Source organism: Podarcis bocagei (genome assembly GCF_964188305.1).
Source record: "Podarcis bocagei genome assembly, chromosome: 2".
In the NCBI taxonomy this organism is placed as follows: Eukaryota; Metazoa; Chordata; class Lepidosauria; order Squamata; family Lacertidae; genus Podarcis; species Podarcis bocagei.
Window position 1 is genome coordinate 82,781,425 of NC_138126.1, and position 20,648 is coordinate 82,802,072.

The window sequence follows — 20,648 nt, forward strand, 5'->3', positions numbered from 1 at the left end:
GTATCCCCTCTTGTCTCGTTACCCACTCAATAAAGCTGGAAGTGATTTACTATGGGTTTTTTCTCCCTCTTGCACTTTTGCAGTACAGAATTTGTGACAAAAAGTTCAAATTTCAAAGAAGGATGTCTCCCCCCTTTTTTTGTTTAAATAAACAGCTACAAGGGAATTTGTAGGGCTGCATTGTTAACCTCTTAACAGAACTGTTTCATATCATGAAATCATGAAAATTCTCTAGGTCAATTAAAATAACAAAAAAGAAAAAGTTGGAAAGGGGAAATGTTTCACCATCAGGCAGAAGTGGCAGAAGGAGGAGCATAACAACAGGAACACGAGGCCCCTACAGAGGCCTTTTTAATCCTAATGGATCTGTTAGTAGAGTGCATGTGATTTATCAAAGAGCAGCCCCAAGTCCTTCCCTTTGGACTTTGATTTTTTTCCAGTGAAGGGTTATTTCACCCAAATGTATCAGGGATGGGAGATTACTGCTGGCAGATAGTGTGTTTGGAAATTGGATGAAGGCCAAGCCTTTATTGTTGTTTGATCCTTCCTGCCAATCAGAGTGGGATTCACAGAGGATGCATCCATTCTGAAATTCCTCCCGTTTTTTATTTGTGACCTCATGGTGAGAGCATGGTGAAATGGTAGGTACAATTCTATGAGTTCTTTGCCCTCCGCTTCCAAGAGTTAAGTGGCTGTATTATTTTATGTGAGTGAGTAGCAATTCTTTGTTGCTCTGGGCTGAAGGAGTCTCAACTTGCTCTAGCTACTGTTGCCATTAATTGTTTGTTCAGCTGTAACTTGTATTTTGGGAATTGATGGTACTCTAGTGCTGCTCTGAACAGGATAATATTGATATTGTTAGATATATATTGTTAAGTTAAATGAGACTTTAAAATCATTTTGAAGGAGTCTTTGAACAGTGCCCAATGTGTCTCTTGGTTGACTCTCATTCTAATAGACATATCATGCTGTTCCCATTCTAATAGACATTTTGAAGGGATAATCTTGTAAGTATGTATTTGATTCTGATTTCAAGTCAACGGATAATGCTAATGGAAGAAAGGTGCTGCTGTTTTGCTATATTTTATAAATATATATTTTTTTAAAGTTAGAACCAAGAATTTTTGAACAAATCCTGTAAATGGTGAATGCGTAAAAATGACAACTTCGTGGAATGATTCATTCTCAGGGTAGTGTTGATAACAAAACAAAGGCAGAGAATTTAGTTGCTTTGAGTTTATTCTATTAGCAGATCAGGAAAAACTTTTCTTTAAACTAGAAAATAAAGATATTTGCAGAGAGTATCTTTCTTCAGTTTAAAAGTAATTCTTGCTGCTTTCCACTAAGTCTTCTTTCATTCGCCCTGGGAAAATAAAATAAAATGTTAGCATTGTTATATCAGAGAGGTCAGGCCAGACATAAACCCATCCTATCCTCCAGTTCCAAGTTAAGAGATTTCAGATACATAGTAGTTTGGAAAACAGGGACTGAGCCTTCAGCTCACTTATTTCCTCTTCCTTTCACCCTCCTTTTCTTCTCTCACACTCTGAGGGCTCCTTCACACTTCTTTTTTGGTCTGAGATTTCCTCAGTTTGTCCCGTGACTTCTAGACATGGGACTGAGCAGGGTGATATTTGTTCCAATTCAATGTTAAACCACAGGTTTCCCCAGAGAAAACAGCAGGACCAAATTAACAACCCCTGCTCAGACCTGTGCTTAGAAGTCATGGGACAAACAGAGGAAATCAAAGACCAAAATAAGTGTATATGTGTCCTGGATTTTCAGCTGTAGTTAGCTGCTTTATAGTGAACAATAATATTACTTTGAAGGGTTTGTGGGACCATGCAATGTCTAGGCTTGCTCCTCCCCTGAAAAAAGAAAAAAGGGGGAAAGCATGCTTCATGACCACCGTCCTCATCGTCTGGGTATTTAACCACCGTAAGGCAAGATTCTATATGCAATTGCCTACCAAGGTTCATGTGTTATGTTGGCACAAAAACTGGAGAAACTGGAGGATCTGCAAATGTGTAAGTGTTTTGTAAGTGGCAACACCTGTCTGAGCTTTTGACATAGTGCAAAGAGCGGTGTTTTCATTTCAGTCCTAAGGATTCAGATAACAACTCAAAGCCAAATGACTTGAAGGCATGTAAGGCTGAATAATGGTTGAATACCTTTTTTTTAAGGATTAGAATGTGCCAAATTCCTTGAGGCTTATTATTCATAATAAGTGAATATGTATTTTGTCGTGTTTTGAGACCCTCTTTGGAGGGGAAGCTTTTATTTCTTGAATGCCTAGGAGATTATTTGGAAGGGGTACTGAGGAGCATTATCCCACATCAGGAAATTATGTTAGCAAGTGGATTCACCTTTTGCCCCTGTTCCTCACAGGGCCCTGCATGCTTTATCGTTAGTTTGCCGCCACTTTTCCTGAAAAAGAAAGTGATAATTTTTTTGGCATGGAGACTACACAGTCCAGTTAGTAATATTGACAAGAGATGTTTGCAGTGTATTGTTCCCAGATGTACCAAGGACTTATCTTCCAACCGTTTCCCTTTTGATCCTTCTCTAGGAAATGTCTAAAAATTTAAGAGGAAAAATAGCCCCATTTACTCAAATACTGTTCCCCCCCCTTTCCCAAGGGCCTTTACACTACATGCTTATTTTCCCTAGAGCATCCTTAGATGCACCAAGGACCTCCCCCTTAAGTAAATCCCAGTGATTTAGCTTGCATTAATCTAAGTCTTCCTTTTTTCTCCAGGAAAAACAGCATATTCATGTACTAAATTCATAGCTAGGCATTTTGAAATGTATAAATTGTATGCTTTCTTTCCAACAACAGCTTTATTACTTTCTTGTTGTTGTTGTTTTTATTATTGTTGTTGTTTATTATATTTATTTATTTTTACCAAGTAGCTCAAAGTGACTTACATTAAAATATTTTCATACACTGGTTAACAGAAATATACCCACCTTTTGGCATCACAAAATGCACACTTGTTTGGATATGTCACACCATCACTGCCACAGACTTCTGCTAATTCATATGTGCATATAGCAGGCTTGCCCTTAGGTGGGACTGGGAAGTCACTGCACTCGTCCTGTGAAACCAAATACAGAATGTTTCCTCAAACATCCCTTATTAACATGAAAAGGTTCATGATGTGCAACACAAGATTTGTGAATTCTACATTTTAATATAAACCCCTGATTTTCCGTGAGGAAGCAAGTAGATTCCATGAAGAAGCAAAAAGGCTTTTCAAAGCCATGACAGAGCATTCTAAAGACATCCATCCCTTCACAACAAAACGTTTCCATATCATAAACCTGATACACTGAATTGCATTGGCCAAAGATGATGATTTACAAAGAAGGTGATGGCCAGCATCATATGTGGAAAGGATAGGAAATTATTTTGCTAAAATGGGAATGGATTAAGGAGATACTTACTTACTTTATCTCCAGGGCCACACTTGCAAAATCATGCACATCTGTGTGATCTCTCCAGACTCTCACTACTATTTTCCTTTTGGAAAAGGTTGTATTTCCATTGAATTCTCCTGTACTAATTCAGCCTCTTGCATAAAGTGTTTAGTAAGAAAAGCATAAGCTGCCACAGAGAATTATAAAGCCAGTTGATTTACCTTTTCCTTACACGGACCCTTGTGGCTTATTGTGATAGTGTTTCCACTTTGTCTGAAAAAGATGAGATAAATTTGTGGAACTTCAACATGAAATACATGATCTGGTCAGTTGTGTTGACAGTGGATGTTTTTATTGCATCCTTCTCAGATGCATCCAGGGGTTAACTCCCTCCTCCTTCTGAGAGTTCTAATGTAAAATTGAATTTCTTACATGTTTTGTACATATTTTGTATGTATTTCATACATATTTCGTACATAGTTTGAACTAGAAAAATGATTCCACTAACCCGCAGGCCACTTTTTGTTACAGAAGGACCTTTATTTGATCTACTCACCTTCTCGCATGGCAAAATGCACACAAGTTGCCATATGTCTGACCGTCACTGCCACAAACAGGTTTCCATTCCAATGTACATTTAGGAGCCTGGCCCTTAGGTGGCTCTGGGAATTTACTGCACACATCCTGTGAAAGAATGCATACTGTTGGAGGTGGCCTTTGCTCATGTTCCCAGTATAAAATCTGTCTAAATACCTGTATGGCACTTGAGTAATTAATAATAGCACAATTAAGAGTATTTAAAACCTTTGAGCGGCATTCAGCGCTGCACTATTATGAACGTTCTGTCTGTGCAAGTCTGCCAAATGGAATCATCCCCCCTTGTTTCCCCCACATGCTATTCTTGGGGTTCTCCCAACCCTCTGTGGAGCCAATTTAAGGGGGTGCAAGAGGAGGGGGGAGGGAATACTGTTGCACAAGCTGACAAGGTTCATTAAGTGAATCCTGCCCAATGATCCGTAAATCCAGAATTCATCTTTACCTTACATTCTCCTTCATGCTTTATGTCAAGAGGAACTTCACTGTCCCTAAAACAAACAAACATACAAACAAACAAATGTTTAGAGCCACCAGCCCATAACAAAAACCCTCGTAATGTTTATGCATGGAAGTGGCTTGCAGCACTGTATGCCCAGCACACAATGAGAGATCTGCCATTAGAGCTCCATTGAGTGAAACATTTACTGGCCTCATTGCTGCCCAGAAAACCCACTTGTTTGGATAGGTAACTCCACAGATAGGATGGTAAGTATCTCATGTGCTCAGAATATTTGTGCATGGAATGAGCCTGTGGCATTATGCCTACAATACATGCTCCACATTGGAGGATCTGTCATTTCAGAACCTGACAAAAAGTTGGGAAAGTCACTGACCTCTTTGCTGCACAGAAGAGACATAAGTTTGCATAAGTGACGCCATTGGTACCACAGACAGGACGGTATTCCTTGGTACACACAGTTGGTTTGCCGTTCTCTTGTTGGGGGAACTTACTGCAGACATCCGGCTAAGGAAATAGTAGCAAAGCACATAGTGATTGAACGCAATCTTTACAAATAACACATCTTTATTCCTCAGCCAGAGGCCATTGTCAATCACCCAGTAGTACAATAACAAAGCAGCATGCCATTCAAAATACTATTAACAAACCCAAATATTAATTCAGTATACTAATATCAACAATACATGTAAAGAAAGAAAATTGTACATGCACTACTGATATTAGTATATTGCTTTGAAGGAAGAACAACGTATCCACTGACTGCTATTATGGAAAGTGCCAGATACTGAGGGTTTTGAGCTCTAAGGCCAACTCTAAGGCTTCCGGGTTTGCCACAGTTTGACTCCGGATGCACGTTTCTTGGGCTCCACGAGATGCACACTTACTGAAGGGGTGAAAATGGGGGTTGTAAGGCTTCAGAACCCCTCAGAAGGTTCAGGAGGGCTTCCAGAACCTAGAAGAATTTGCTGTGGCATGGAAAAGGTATCCCAAAAGCGGACCAAGAGGTTTGGGAAGGAGACCATGGGCGTGGGTAACAGCGTTCCTTCCCGCCAGTGAGAAAGCCTGATATTTGGGTTGACCTGGCGGCAGAACTTCCACAGAACATAGACGTGTTTAGATATCTGGTTAGTGTGGCTAAACTTTGAACAACGGTATTAATGACTTTTTATATTAATTAAATTAACGCAAGCTCTGCAGCTGTGTAAAAACTAACTGGAAGAACTTTGTTTAGTCAAACAGTCAGTTGCTGACCCAAGTGAAAGAGGGGGTCAATCCAGAGGTATATAGAAAACAGTGCCAGAAGAAAGCCAAGGTCAGGAAAAGAATTTTATTTAAAGGAGGTTGGAAGTGTCAGCATAGATTAAAACAATACCGGATAAGAAATAAAAGAAATTGGAGAATGGAATATTCCCTCCCCCCTCCACAATAACAGAAGCTTACCGTATGGCACTTGAGTAGGTAATAATAGCACAATTAAGAGTATTTAAAACCTTTGGGCGGCATTCAACGCTGCACTATTATGAACGTTCTGTCTGTGCAAGTCTGCCAAATGGAATCATCCCCCCTTGTTTCCCCCGCATGCTATTCTTGGGGTTCTCCCAACCCTCTGTGGAGCCAATTTAAGGGGGCGCAAGAGGAGGGGGGAGGGAATACTGTTGCACAAGCTGACAAGGTTCATTAAGTGAATCCTGCCCAATGATCTGTAAATCCAGAATTCATCTTTACCTTACATTCTCCTTCATGTTTTATGTCAAGAGGAACTTCACTGTCCCTAAAACAAACAAACAAACAAACAAACAAACAAACAAATGCTTAGAGCCACCAGCCCATAACAAAAACCCTCATAATGTTCATGCATGGAAGGAGCTTGCAGCACTGTATGCCCAGCACACAATGAGAGATCTGCCATTAGAGCTCCATCGATTGAAAAATTTACTGGCCTCATTGCTGCCCAGAAAACCCACTTGTTTGGATAGGTAACTCCACAGATAGGATGGTGCCAGGGAACTGACATTGCAGCCAGAGGCGGAGGGAAGGCTCCCAAGTGATGCTGGAGAGGGACCCAGCAGGGAGAGAGGCAGCTCGTTAGCTGGGGAAGGAAATCAGCGCAACACCAGGGATAAAGGGGGGCAGATGGGGGAATCGGCGAGAGGGCTCCAGGACTCTTCACCAGACACCAGCGGGGAGAGCACGGGTCCTCCGCTACCCACACCCTCCCTGCGCAGAAGACTTCTGCGCAGGGAGAGTAGGAGGAGACTTGGCGTCAAACAGCTTTTATGCTGGAAAAGGTTTAAGAAACGCCCACTGATGGATTCTGCTAGCGACTGAGGCAGCCACGAAGTGAAGGGCTGTCCAGACAGAAAAGGTTTAACAAGGCAACATAGCCAGGAGTGGCGGTAACTTACGCACGAGCAACCCCTATATTCATTACAGATGGTAAGTATCTCATGTGCTCAGAATATTTGTGCATGGAATGAGCCTGTGGCATTATGCCTACAATACATGCTCCATATTGGAGAACCTGTCATTTCAGCACCTGACAAAAAGTTGGGAAAGTCACTGACCTCTTTGCTGCACAGAAGAGACATAAGTTTGCATAAGTGACGCCATTGGTACCACAGACGGGACGGTATTCTTTGGTACACAGAGTTGGTTTGCCCTTCTCTTGTTGGGGGAACTTACTGCAGACATCCGGCTAAGGAAATAGTAGCAAAGCACTTAGTGATTGAACGCAATCTTTACAAATAACACATCTTTATTCCTCAGCCAAAGGCCATTGTCAGTCACCCAGTAATACATTAACAAAGCAGCATGCCATTCAAAATACTATTAACAAACCCAAATATTAATTCAGGATACTAATATCAATGATACATGTAAAGAAAGAAAATTGTACATGCACTACTGATATTAGTATATTGCTTCGAAGGAAGAACAACTTATCCACTGACTGCTGTTATGGAAAGTGCCAGATACTTTCCTCATCCTTTTCTTGATCTCATATTTAGTTGGTTGGAACTCAAAAAACCCTTGGATATTTTTTTTAAAGTGCTACTATTTAAATGAAGCTCATGATAGCATTCCATAAGAAAGAGCAAACAGAAAATATTCTGAAAATATCCATTCATTGCCAGAAGTTTGTACTGTGGTGCTTTATACAAGTTATATCAATACAAGAGGACATGCCTATTTCATCTGTTTTTTGAAGCAAAGCAGCACATGGAATTAAGTCATCAAATCCTGGAATCATAGGTCTGAAAGGGAGCTCTAAGGTAGTCCAAGCTGCTGTTGATGCAAGAAATCTACTGTGAAAGCGTCCCTGGTAGGTAGCAACAGAAAACCTATACTGTACTTCTAGTACAGGAGTACAGAGGACCTGAAGAACACCCAATCTTTTACAGGGGTGGGGTGCGCCCACATGCAACTCCAGTTGTCCCCTTCATCCAAATCAGATTTATCCACCCACAGTTACCTCCAATTGAACTGGAGTAAGCCTCAACTTCTTTTCCTTTCTCCATCCCAAAACAGCCTGCTGACACCTGCTCAGGATTTCAGCAGACTCGCTGGGACTCAGTGGAGGAAAGGAGATAGTGTTGTTGTGTGTCGGCATGTAGGCTAGAAGGGCTGTCTTAGACTGTCTTGGCATCAAAAATAAGGGTAGCTATCTTGGCTCATAAGAACACCGCCAAAGCCCATGTTAAGGCAGCACCAAAATGCCACAAAAATGTGCGAGCTTTCAAGTTGTCCAGAACTTTTCGCCAGGCTGGATGGTAAACAGAGCCAGGTAAGGGGCGTGGGGGGGGGGGAGTTGGCTTCTGGAGAGCTATGCAATCTGCATCTGGTTACAGTCCCAAGATGGCAAGGAAGCAGCCCACCCCAACCCCAAGCTTCCAAGAACCTTTCCCAAGGTTTTGTCATTTGAAAGCTGGCTGTGTTTCAGGTCCCTTTAACAAACGCTTCTTGGTGCAGAAATGGCCATTTTCTAGGCTGTGTGCATCCTGCCTACTTCTGAATTTGCAAGATGTGACGGAAACCGGAACAACAATCTGCTACTTTTCCTTATCACAAACAAATATCTGGAACTAACAGTACAGACTATGATGAAGCTCGGTCCTTGCCAAAGTAATTTACGTAACCATCAAAGGAATTAAACACAATATGTAGTCCTCTTTCAGTTATTCAGTCACTTAACTTGGAACATTTAATTTGTTGCTGCAGAATGCAGCGAGTTTCCCAAGCCCATTAAATTCTGCACAGTTCAGCAGGGTCCTGTCTTTGGAATCAAAGGTGTGACGTATGGAATATCTCCTTCTCAAACATATGGCTGAAACAATGCACATACATGGAACACAATGCAGATGCAGCCATGATTTGGAAGCTGCAAAAGGGAGGAACACCAGGAACAGGAGAGAAAGGGGCTCAAGGCACCCAATGGCTGTAATACAGAGCAGAGGGGAGCATTTGCCTAAAATTGCTGGCCATGCGGGAACAGATAAAATGTGATGGCAGGGTGGGATTTTGTTTTTAAGCACATGACTGAGATAATATGGGATTCCAGTTCTCCACAGATTGCAGTTTTGCACACAGGTTGGAGAAATATACAGTCCTGTGTTCTTTATTGCAACAGTATCACTGCTGTTAAAAAGTAACCTATTACTAGTGATTACCTTTCCTTCACATTCTCCATCATGTTTTATATGAACGTGAACTCCCGCTGCCCTAAAAATAAATTGGCACTGTTATATAAAAATAAAATTTAAAAATGAATCAAATGACATGTTTCATCAAAGAAATGGTAGAAACAGCTGTGTGAAAATTTACTCACTGGTCTGCGCAGAGTGCGCATCTGTTAGGGTAAGTCACACCATTAGTGCCACAGACAGGTTTATAATCATCTGTGCAGAAAATCTGGCCACCTTTCTCTGGTTTGGGAAACTCGATGCATTCATCCTGCCGAAGGCATTATAAGTATTATTTCACATTGATAAATATGTTTATTATATTTCAGTATGTCTATTCCTCTGCTGTGAAACCTTCCTGCAAACCAGCACAGCCTGTTGTTGTACACATCTTCATCTTCCCCTTAAAATATTGTGCAACCTCTCCTTTTCGAGCATGGAAAGATGGTTCATTGCTGTCAAAAGAGTGAGCATAAAAGAGCAAGCCAATGGTGAGTGTGCAAATGAGCAAGGCCCCTGGAGTGTTTCAGAAGCGGTCTAAAGTTGCAGACCCCAATTTAATTAGGGTAAATCTACTGAGCCAGGAAAGGGACGTGGGTGGCACTGTGGGTTAAACCACAGAGCCTAGGACTTGCCGATCAGAAGGGCGGCGGTTCGAATCCCCGCGATGGGGTGAGCTCCCGTTGCTCAGTCCCAGCTCCTGCAAACCTAGCAGTTTGAAAGCATGTCAAAGTGCAAGTAGATAAATAGGTACCACTCCGGCGGGAAGGTAAACGGCGTTTCTGTGTGCTGCTCTGGTTTGCCAGAAGTGGCTTAGTCATGCTGGCCACATGACCCAGAAGCTGTACGCCGACTCCCTTGGCCAATAAAGCAAGATGAGCGCCGCAACCCCAGAGTCGTCCGTGACTGGACCTAACTGTCAGGGGTCCCTTTACCTTTACCTTTACAAAGAGGTTCAAGAAACAGTCACAGAATGGTAAGCAGGTGTCTAGCAGTAACCTCTTGTGCTCCCTAAGGAAAAGAAAGCAGTGGAGCACAAAATGCCCAGGTGAGCTGTCTTCCAGAACATTGTGGGCAGCAGAAGTATTACTGCCAGTAACTCAGACCAAATCATTGGCCTAAGCATTAACAGCGGGGTTGGGGGGGGGAGGTGCGGGAATGAATCTAGCTTCCCTGTTCCTTTCTTTTGCTTTTCCAAAATAATGTTTAATTATTGGTGTCATCACCAACAGTCTGATTAGGACTAGAATATGCAAAGCAGCCCATTGTTAGATGGGATCAGGATCTGTGTGCATATGAAAGAACAGAAGAGGAAGGGTCAGTAGTCTCCAAGGGCTTCCTAAATGAGCTTTGAGCAAATATGAACCTTAATTTAAAAAATGGTTGGCACTAACCTTCTGTCCATGATCACCAGAAATCCCTAGAATGGAAATACAGTTCATGTAACATATTTCTATATAAAATGGAGTTATAGGCATTAGCTCAAAAAACTAGATTCATAGATCCATAGATCCAAAGGTACATTTGCTGCAGTACATAAGGGATGTGTGGAATTCATTTTTTTTTTCTCTCTCTCTGCTTATTTTATAGCCCCTGCTGTCAATATTTCAATAATTGATTAACTTTGGTAGATCAAACATGTTATATAAGGGAATCTCGTGCACTTCATTCAGTGATTGACAATGGGGAAGTGCAAGCTGAGCTTGTGCTCATTGCTGCTTGCTACTAGTCCCATCATGTGTGGTGGGAAATGATACACAGAATGTAAGTTCAAACTGCAGAGAGGCTGTGTAGGACCCATCCTTGTCCCATTTTCCTACCATTCATCTGGGGTTACCCCTACAGCTTCCCTATAGTTTGGAAATAACAAATTGTGACTCATTTCCCACTAGACATCATGGGATTTGTAGTCCCCCAAAGGAGAACTTGTTATCGCCTTTCTCAATGAAAGGCTTTTCCTTCTTCTTGAGGAATCTAGCAAGGAAGACAGCCCTGTATGTGAAGGGCTGCCATAGCCTTGTGTTAGAAACAGTCTTTTTGTCAAAGTGCTGTCTGGTTCAGGACTGAACTGATGATAAAGAAGGGAGAGTAAAGGCCTTTGCGTTGCCCATCAATGCTTAGCAGCTGGGGAGGAAATTGAGCAGGCACACCTATCACCTGGTCACAGCCTTCCCTGAAATGATACAATGCATTGTCTTCCCACTGAAATAGGCACATTAAGTTCTTATTGCTAAATGTGCATCTATACATATAAACCAGCAAATGCAAATCAACATCCTATTCCTGACCATTTTCTGAAGGATGATGCATTTCATTCCCTCATGGGGATGGGGGGGAGGGCAGGTGAATGATAGAAATTGATGGGCTCAGAGAAGGTGGAAGGGAAGTGAGCTTTTTCAGATAGAACCTGCAAAATGTCTAAATAACTTTTCTTGAACGCCAGCCCACATGTCACAGTACCTGAGCTCAGAGGAACTCCTTTAATTGCCCCTCTCCTCCCACAGATTGTTCAAAGTGTCAGGAGTGCCCAGCCATTAACAGCAGGAGGAGACCTTTCTGCAAATCACAATTGTAGCTGCAGGTGCTCCCGGCTCTCTAGGGCTATGTCCCCAAACCTGCTACTTGTGCTCAGAGTTCTAAAAGCCTTGAGGGTCTGGCAGGTCACCTCTTGGTCTAAAGCTACACAGAAATGTATCTAATGGAATCGATGGCCCTGAGCTAATAAAAAGAGGCCAGAAGGTACCGCAACCATCAGGGAATAGAATTAAAGGCTACTCACCTGAGAAGAAGAAGCAAAATGCAAGGAAGCTGAAGAGGGTGAAGGCGTGTGTCGTCTTCATAGTGGTATGTACACTGTCGGTTAGTACTAAACCCAGACAATGAACACATGAAACTCTGCAAAGTTCTGGCATATATATATTCTTCTGGGCACATCCTTCATCATGATAAGAGTATGATTTCCAAAGACCACATTTCATGTGACGTATTAAGAATAGATAAGGGAAAATCCCTCCCAGTGAGAACGGAAATGCTAATTACATTTTTTGAATAACATTTAGTCTTTTTTTTTAAAAAAAACCCACAAGCTTTTTCACATCAATCACACTGGCAACTGGATAATCACTTCTGACTCTCATCACTTTGATAGGTTTCTGACAATGGTCATTTTTTTTATCATGGTTTAATAATAGCACTCCATAATGCTTCTATTCTCAGGAGCTGGGCACTCACAGATTTTCTCACATCAGGGCTGAGATCTGGCTGCAAAGGTTTATAGAAATCCACTATATTTTTCTGATTGGGGCACTTGTTTTCACCTAATCTATTCAAAATTGACCTTTTTTTGTGAGGAATCTCCTTTCTGATACATGCACCCCACCCCCCGCCCTACAAATGTTACTAAGGCTTAAATCCTACGAGGCACACTGAATTCAACCAGTCTCAACTTCTGTATAGCCATGAATAGGGTTGTACTGTAACTTCTGAAAAACTTAGAAGGATTTTTGTTTTGCTTGCAAGTTAGCATCTTAGTGCTCTTAAAGTTATTGGGCATGATCCAACCAATGAACTTTTAATCCCTGTTGATTTCAGAGGACAGATTGAGCATGTACAGTTGAAAAATTAAGCAAGCTGAGTGGAAGGTTGAGGAAGCCTTTGCCAGAGGCAGATTTAGGGGAGTGTAACTGATTTGCACCAGTCTCAGGGGTTCTGGTGTGTGTATGGGACAACTATGATGGAGAATGGAAGGCAAGAGGTGGGGGGGCACCAAATCTTGGCATCGCACAGAGTGCCACTAAAATTTGAGACCCACCACTGCCAGTGCTAGAGAGTTATGCAATAAAAAAATATAATGAAACCAGGCATGTTTTCCTGCTTGCAGAAGAGGTTGTGACTCATGAACTGCAATATATTTTATAGCTCTGTGCAAACATTTGTGCAAATGAGCTTGCAGAACAGGAGTAGTGGCTATTTCCCTTCATCTCACAGCTCTTTGGATTCAACATCAGGAATATGTAGTTATCATCAACTTGAGTTGTCTTTTGGTAACAGTAAATTAACAATTTAACTACAGCTTTGAAATTGCCCCATTTGATTGATATTGCATCCAATTTAGTACTGTTGTGCCTAAATCTGGCTCTAAACTCAACTATCTTTTTGACTATCTTCTCAACTTATGCCAAAGAGCTGTCAGGGGGCAGCTGTCTCTTTGAATGATCAAGAACAGGGGCCAGCAAACTTTTTCAGCAGGGGGCTGGTCCACTGTCCCTCAGACCTTGTGGAGGGCCGGACTATATTTTTTTGGGGGGAAATGAACGAATTCCTATGCCCCACAAATAACCCAGAGATGCATTTTTAATAAAAGCATACATTCTACTCATGTAGAAAAAACACTGATTCCCGGACCGTCTGTGGACTGGATTTAGAAAGTGATTGGGTCGGATCTGGCCCCCGGGCCTTAGTTTGCATACCCATGATCAAAAAGCTGGAGCAAGTTCCCCATGAGGAAAGATTACAACATTTGGGGCTTTTTAGTTTTGAGAAAGCTGACAGAGAAAGTTTTCCTTTCTTATAAAACTGAATGTTTGAAGATACAAGACAGACAAAGGGCACTATGACTTCACACCGTGCATAGTTCAGCTAAATTCACTCCCCCAAGAGGTAGTGGTGGCCAACAATATGGGTGACTTTAAGAGGATGAAACAAATTCATGGAGGATAAGGTTATCAATGGTTATTAGCTATGATGGTTACGTTCTACCTCCACTATAAAGAGTCAGTGTGCTCCTGAAAATGGGTTGCTAAAAACCACAAGTGGGGAGAATTCTGTTGCATGTAGGTCCTGCTTGCATAGGCTTCTGGCTGGCCACTTTGGGAACAGGCTAGATGGGCACATAGCCTGATCCAGTAGAATCTTCTGGTGTTCTTCTGTTGGCTTCCTTTCATCCTCCACAAAGTGACTGATGGCTCACCTCCTCTGATAGTCCCCTAATGCAGCTTCTCCCCCTGTCCCCCAAACCTCAAGACATATTATTCATAGAATATTTGGTATATCTCTAATGCTGCTTGTTTTGTACTGGAATGTTGAATTAGAATGTGCCTGGTATCTTTCTTTCCATCACCCCATCCCCACCAAAAAGCTGCGCTTTCAGCAAGTGCCATGGATCCAGTGCACGTAACAATACAAAGGTCAGATTCTCAGCATTTTGAAATCACCTTCCCATGCTTCACTGACATTATAAACCAGAAATGGTATGCTAGGGTTTGCTTCTTTCCCAACCAGGTTACAAGGTTACTCCTTTCCCAACCAGCTCCACTAAAAAACAGGGGAAGTTGGCGTCATAGGCCATATTTTGTACGTTATAGGGATTTACAACAGTTGCCGCTTAGTCTTGGCAATGTAGTGTTCTTTTTATTGTGCTGGCCCAGAAGAGATGGAATGATTGAACAATTGGTTTTTTTTTGTGTTTTTTTAAATGATATTTATTGAGAATTTAAAATTACAGAGAGAAAAAGAAAAAGAAAAGAAAGGGGGAAAAAGAAATTAAACAATACAAGTCAATAAAAAGAAAGAAGAGAACAAAACACACAATACATCAAAACCAAAAACAAAAGTGAACAAAAAATTAAAAACAAATCCAATATTCCCAAATATTTATCTTTCGTTATCTTGTTTCATCGACCTCCTCACACCTCCCTTTTTTGTATTCTAGTTATTAATTATCTCAGCAAATCCTTTTCATCTTTCACTATGCTCTGTCATTAAATTGTCTTAATTTATTTTAACCTTATCTTACCATAAAAAGCCCTAAAACTTATTTGTACATAACTCCTTATAGCATTTCTACTAAAGCCAAATAGTTTCATTCCAACATTTTTTCTAACACTCATTAATTTTACAATATTTCTCTAAATGAATTTTTAAACTTTCTTCCAATCTTCATCCACCGTCTCTTCTTCCTGGTCTTGGGTTCTGTCAGTCCTTTCTATCCATTCCATTTAGTCCATCAACCTGGTGATCTTCTATCCGAGGCTCTTAACTCTTTTCCATGTCCCTTCTGCAGAACTTCTTCATATTTATACCTGCACTTTACTTTGTCTTCTGCTGATCTTGTTCTTAATTTCCTTCCTTTATCGCTGAGGAGTAGATCTCGGGGAGACTCCAACCTAACAATGTCTTTATCCCTTCTCGACAGGTCAGCCCATTCTCCATAGTCAGCACTAAAATCCAAAAGGTATTTCAATGCATGTTTCAAAGTCCCTCCAAAGTTAAAGGCCCTGACAACTCCAGACTCCCCCTGGCGCAGAACCAGATCCCAGATCCCAGAAGCCAGAACAGCCCTGCATAGGAGGATCTATCCAATTCCCCATCTCCAATCCAAACGAGACTCCATCTCTCCAAATCTGACTTTCTCCAGGTTCGGTCATCAAAAACAACAGCTTATGTTCCTGCAAGGCTCTCTCCACTTGTATTACTTGAGGTTCAACAGCAACCTCCTCCTTTGTCTTCTGCACAACTTGCCCTGTCAAAGCAGATTCCTGGGTCGGTTCCTGAGAGGTTTCTATATAGGTATTCACTGTTTGTCCAAAATTATTAACTGCAACAGTCATCAAATCCATCTTCTCATGTAGCTGTTCCAATAAAGCACTTGCAAAAAGCAATCACTAAGGCTTCTTCTGGGCACATTCTTGTTCAAGGTCAATGTCTGGTTCTCACGATCTTTAATCTCTACAGCTGGAGAATTCCTCAGATCGACTCCAACAACAGTTTCAAAAGCTCCCTCTAGGGGAAACAATTTCTATTTGTATCCGTCCTTTTAAAAGCAGATCCAGCAACAAAACTACTTTCGTTTTTCAAATATTTTGTTCCTTTTAAATGCAAAAGGAAACATTGGAATCAATATGTTTCTCTTTTTTAACTATCTGTCAACAAACGTTTTATTCACATGTCAATGAACTTTCCCAAAACGTCTGTCTTCCTAGCAACCCGTGCCCAGGTTCAAAGCGGTGGAAATTTATCTTTCTTTACTCTCTCTCCTGCAGGCTTGAACAATCTAAAATCCCCCCCCCCTTCTCCTGCTTCCAAGGGGGGGGGGGTTAGTAGTTTTAGCCGATGAAGATTTAATCCTTTACAAAAGACTTTCCAGACTTTAGCTTGCAATGTCTTTGCTTCAATCTATTTACAAAAGCGGAAGGCGGACTTCCTGTTTAGAACCTTCCCGCTTCGGTGCCAAATTAAGATGTTTCATAGTCCAATTTTCCGTTCTACTCACGGGTAGTTGTTTAAAGTCCAATTGTCCACAGGAAAAAGTCAGTGCTCTCTGGCAACAGCAATGCGGCTTCACTCCGTGAAAAGAGCAGTCGATTCGAAGCACTGCGCCGCTCACCCCACGTCGCTCCGGATCCCCAAAGCCGGGTTTCCCCGCGAGTAGGGGAGGCGCAAAAGGTGCCTGCCGAATCCCACGTCCACAGGCTTCTCCTGCCTGTGGTTTTTGATGGGTCTCCGCCTCGCCGTGGCGGTCCAGACCCTAATTTCCATGAAGCGGATTCCTCCCGATCAGAGGAAATCCGCCATTGCCGGAGGCGCTAACCCGGAAGTCTGATTGAACAATTGTTATCAAGATCAGTGATGATCAACTGATGGCCTTCAGGCTTATTCTAAGAATAAAGTCCCAGAAAATACAGAAATTAACCTGATCTGAATATTAGTAAATATTAGCAGCTTATCAGCTCATTTCAGAAGAGATTTCCATTGAAATATACAGCAGTATATAAATTAATTAATTAACTAGCTAGCATTGTTAATACATTGGGGCTGGGGGGGGACTATGCTGACTAGCCCAGACATCTCTGCATTGGTGTGAACATCTGCAAAGGTGAAGTGTTGGTGTGTATAGCCACTGACGGAGGAAGAGGAGTGCGGGGGGAGCCCACCACCCCCGGCAGCACGATCCTGGCACCAGGATCCCCACCAGGATCGTGCTGCCATTGCGGCTGTCCCCCCGCCCTCGCTGGGTGCCACGCCCCCACAGGCAGCGCACCTGCCCCCAGGACGCATGCCCCGCCCCTGCGGGCAGTGCACCCCACCCCAGGATGCGCCCCAGCCCCGCCTGCTTTCTGACCCCCCGGTGCCAGAGCATGAAGCTCCCCCACTGTGTATAGCTGCACAAATTGGGGAGCTTTTCTAGTGGAAAGGTTAGACGGTAACTTTTATAAGTAAACATACCATTAAGAAAATAATGTGCTCAGAGGCTTCTGTTTGATTGGCAACTTTGACAGCTAGCAGTTCCTGATGGCATGGAAGACTTTGTGCGTATATAGAAGCAACAATTTCCTCTTTGCAGATGTCTGTGAGGGGCTGGGCAAATGGGGCACATACCCCAATGCAGGGCTAGCTGGTGCACATACCTATTCATTCACCTTCCCATTCACCCATTCACTCAACTCACGAGTCCCAACTAGTGAAAAGGATCAGTACCTTCCTTCACAATTGCTAAGGCTGAGCTGAATTTCAAATGTACCCAAACCAGCATTGCAACAGCCTATGTATCTCCCCCACAAATTACACTGTCACATCTTTCAGAGAACACACCTGGCACCTACCCAGGGAAAGCACTAACCATTATGTATCAGGCCTTAGAGAAATCCAGGAGGTGCAGTGTTAGTATACGGTAAATGTTTGAAGCATGTTTTCTGAGCTAGAGCCCAGGATTGAATCCTTGCTAGAGACAGAGACAGTGACAGTGACTTGAATGATGGCAGCTGAATAGAAGAGGCAATACAGCTTTGATCAAATCTTCAAATGTTGCTTATACTGAAAATCAGAGGACCCTTCCTTCTAATTCAAAACCCTATTTCCTTTTATGTATTGCTCTGGTCTACAAACTGGATTTTCTGGATCATCCAGTTCCTTCAACATTTCTCCTCAGTTTACATTCATAGAGACGGTCAGGTTATTTTCTTTATTAGGCTATGAAGCAATAACCAGCTTTATGAGAGATTCTTCATTTGAGCCCTGCGGTCATGATCTTCTTCTTTGGCAATCACTCATAGCCAAGTAAGATTGTCTTCCACAAACACAGTCTTAATGGTGTATCTGTATGCGAATGTGGAGGCCAATTCTGGATCCACACGTCCTTCCACAGGGGGATCATAGGTTTCTGGGTGGAAGTTGATCATGGTGAGGGTTTACTAAACTTGTCTTCCTCTTAGCTCGTTTCTCCTTTTTGCCTTGAGTTTGTGCTTCTTCAGAGTCCCTGGCACCTTTGGTAATGCTGTTTTCGAGCCCTGCTGTCTAGTCATGATAGGATGGTACCAATACCATGGATTGTATTAACCTTCCAGATGGGGGACACCTGGCTTGAGAGCAGTACATGTGAAAAGGATCTAGGAGTCTTGGTTGACCACAAACTTGACATGAGCCAACAGTGTGACGCGGCAGCTAAAAAAGCCAATGCAATTCTGGGCCTCATCAATAGGAGTATAGCATCTAGATCAAGGGAAGTAATAGTGCCACTGTATTCTGCTCTGGTCAGACCACACCTGGAGTACTGTGTCCAGTTCTGGGCACCACAATTCAAGAAGGACACTGACAAACTGGAACGTGTCCAGAGGAGGGCAACCAAAATGGTCAAAGGCCTGGAAACGATGCCTTATGAGGAACGGCTAAGGGAGCTGGGCATGTTTAGCCTGGAGAAGAGGAGGTTAAGGGGTGATATGATAGCCATGTTCAAATATATAAAAGGATGTCACATAGAGGAGGGAGAAAGGTTGTTTTCTGCTGCTCCAGAGAAGCGGACACGGAGCAATGGATCCAAACTACAAGAAAGAAGATTCCACCTAAACATTAGGAAGAACTTCCTGACAGTAAGAGCTGTTCGACAGTGGAATTTGCTGCCAAGGAGTGTGGTGGAGTCTCCTACTTTGGAGGTCTTTAAGCAGAGGCTTGACAACCATATGTCAGGAGTGCTCTGATGGTGTTTCCTGCTTGGCAGGGGGTTGGACTCGATGGCCCTTGTGGTCTATTCCAACTCTATGATTCTATGATTCTATGATTCTATGATTCTATGATTCTATGATTCTTCATGCAGGATAAAAAGAAATTTTCAACATATTTTCTCCCAGGGTTTTTCTCTGTATGTTCTCAGTTTGGGATCCTATGTAGTACATTGGGACAAAACTGAATGGCTTACTTCTTTTAAACCCTTGCTGCTCTCTGTGTCAGTTTGGTTTTGTGACAGACATTACACTGTATATTTAACCAAACATTTGTCCATCCATTGCCTGTACAAATCCAAGTCAGCAATCACCTGCATTTGTTCTAACTTCATTTCTTCTAACATCTCCAAATGTTGCTGAACTATATCATCTCTGACTATTGGCCATCTCTGACCATTGGCTAAGGTTGATGGGAGTTAGAGTCCAACATCTGGAGGGACACAACTTCTCCATCCCTATTCCATTTGTCGTATATTTTGGTTCTGACCTGTTCATAACAATTTGAGTGAGGTTCATTCTTTCCCCTAAAAGCAAAGGTAGCTCCATACATAATATGAATGATCCAGAATTGTGCAGGGACAGCTAGCTGAGATAATCCCTCTCTTCAGGCCTACATCCTTCTGTCCAGGAGTTGGTCTTCAGAAAGTCTTGCCCTTGTTACTGTGGTAGCAGTGGCTCAGTGACTTGACCCTTGTGGAGAACTTTTGGAGAACACAGAGGGCAACAAAAAACCTTCAATCATGGCCTAACTATTTAAGACAGAGTTGGTGAATCTGCTGCCCCAATCTGTCACTGACTATTGGCCATGCCGGTTTGAGCTGATGGACTTTGTAGTCTAACAACATCTGGTGTGGGACACAGGTTCTGTTGTTTCAATAGAACAATATTTGCCATTTTTCAGGCCATTTTTCTTTCCATTAGTAGCCAGATGGCCTGTGAGGTAGACCTCTTAAGTTTTGCACCTTCTATCTAGTTGTGTTCCCTTTCCATCTGTTAACGCCCCTCTCCCATTGTTACACACAGGTGGTATCAGCTAATAGTAAGGAGCTCATAGTTAGCTGTCATATTCCTTACTCCTACCTTGGGCTTAGAGTGAGGAGGGTGGGTTTCCCTTCCACATCTTGATTTGCTACCTCCTTCCTGACAATGCCCTACAAACCTTCTTTGTCCAAATCTAATTTTAGGTTCTTATTCTGTCTCCTTCTCCTATCTTTTTCTGAAATGTCACTTTGCTAAACAAAACTTCTGTTTTCCAGGATTTTGTAGGACCTACAAATGTTCTGTGCTTGTTCTAACTCAAGGGCTCTTAAACCTTCTGCCTCCCACCCAGGGCCCACTTGGGGAGGCTAAAAAATGGAGCTCTCTAGTCACAAAATGGCAGTGCATGTGGATGAAGGCAGAATTTAACATAATTGGCGGGCAATTACTGAAAATTTTCAGTTTTCTCTCTTTGGAAATTGCTGAATTCTTTGCCACAGTTATTTCTTTGCAGCAAGG

The 20,648-nt window shown here is 42.4% G+C and overlaps 1 protein-coding gene across 1 annotated transcript; it reads right to left on the reverse strand.

Moving 5' to 3' along the window:
* Nucleotides 1-1,225: 1,225 nt before the first annotated feature.
* On the reverse strand, nucleotides 1,226-12,134 carry LOC308579986 (ovomucoid-like; the record flags this gene model as incomplete). The annotated part of the gene is made up of 11 exons (XM_081181096.1): nucleotides 1,226-1,363; nucleotides 2,367-2,427; nucleotides 2,971-3,098; nucleotides 3,642-3,693; nucleotides 3,977-4,104; nucleotides 4,460-4,505; nucleotides 4,851-4,981; nucleotides 9,145-9,196; nucleotides 9,303-9,427; nucleotides 10,551-10,576; nucleotides 11,936-12,134. The coding sequence occupies 11 exons, from the start codon at nucleotides 12,132-12,134 to the stop codon at nucleotides 1,355-1,357; spliced, it is 957 nt and encodes a 318-aa protein (XP_081037222.1). The 3' UTR covers nucleotides 1,226-1,354.
* Nucleotides 12,135-20,648: the final 8,514 nt, after the last annotated feature.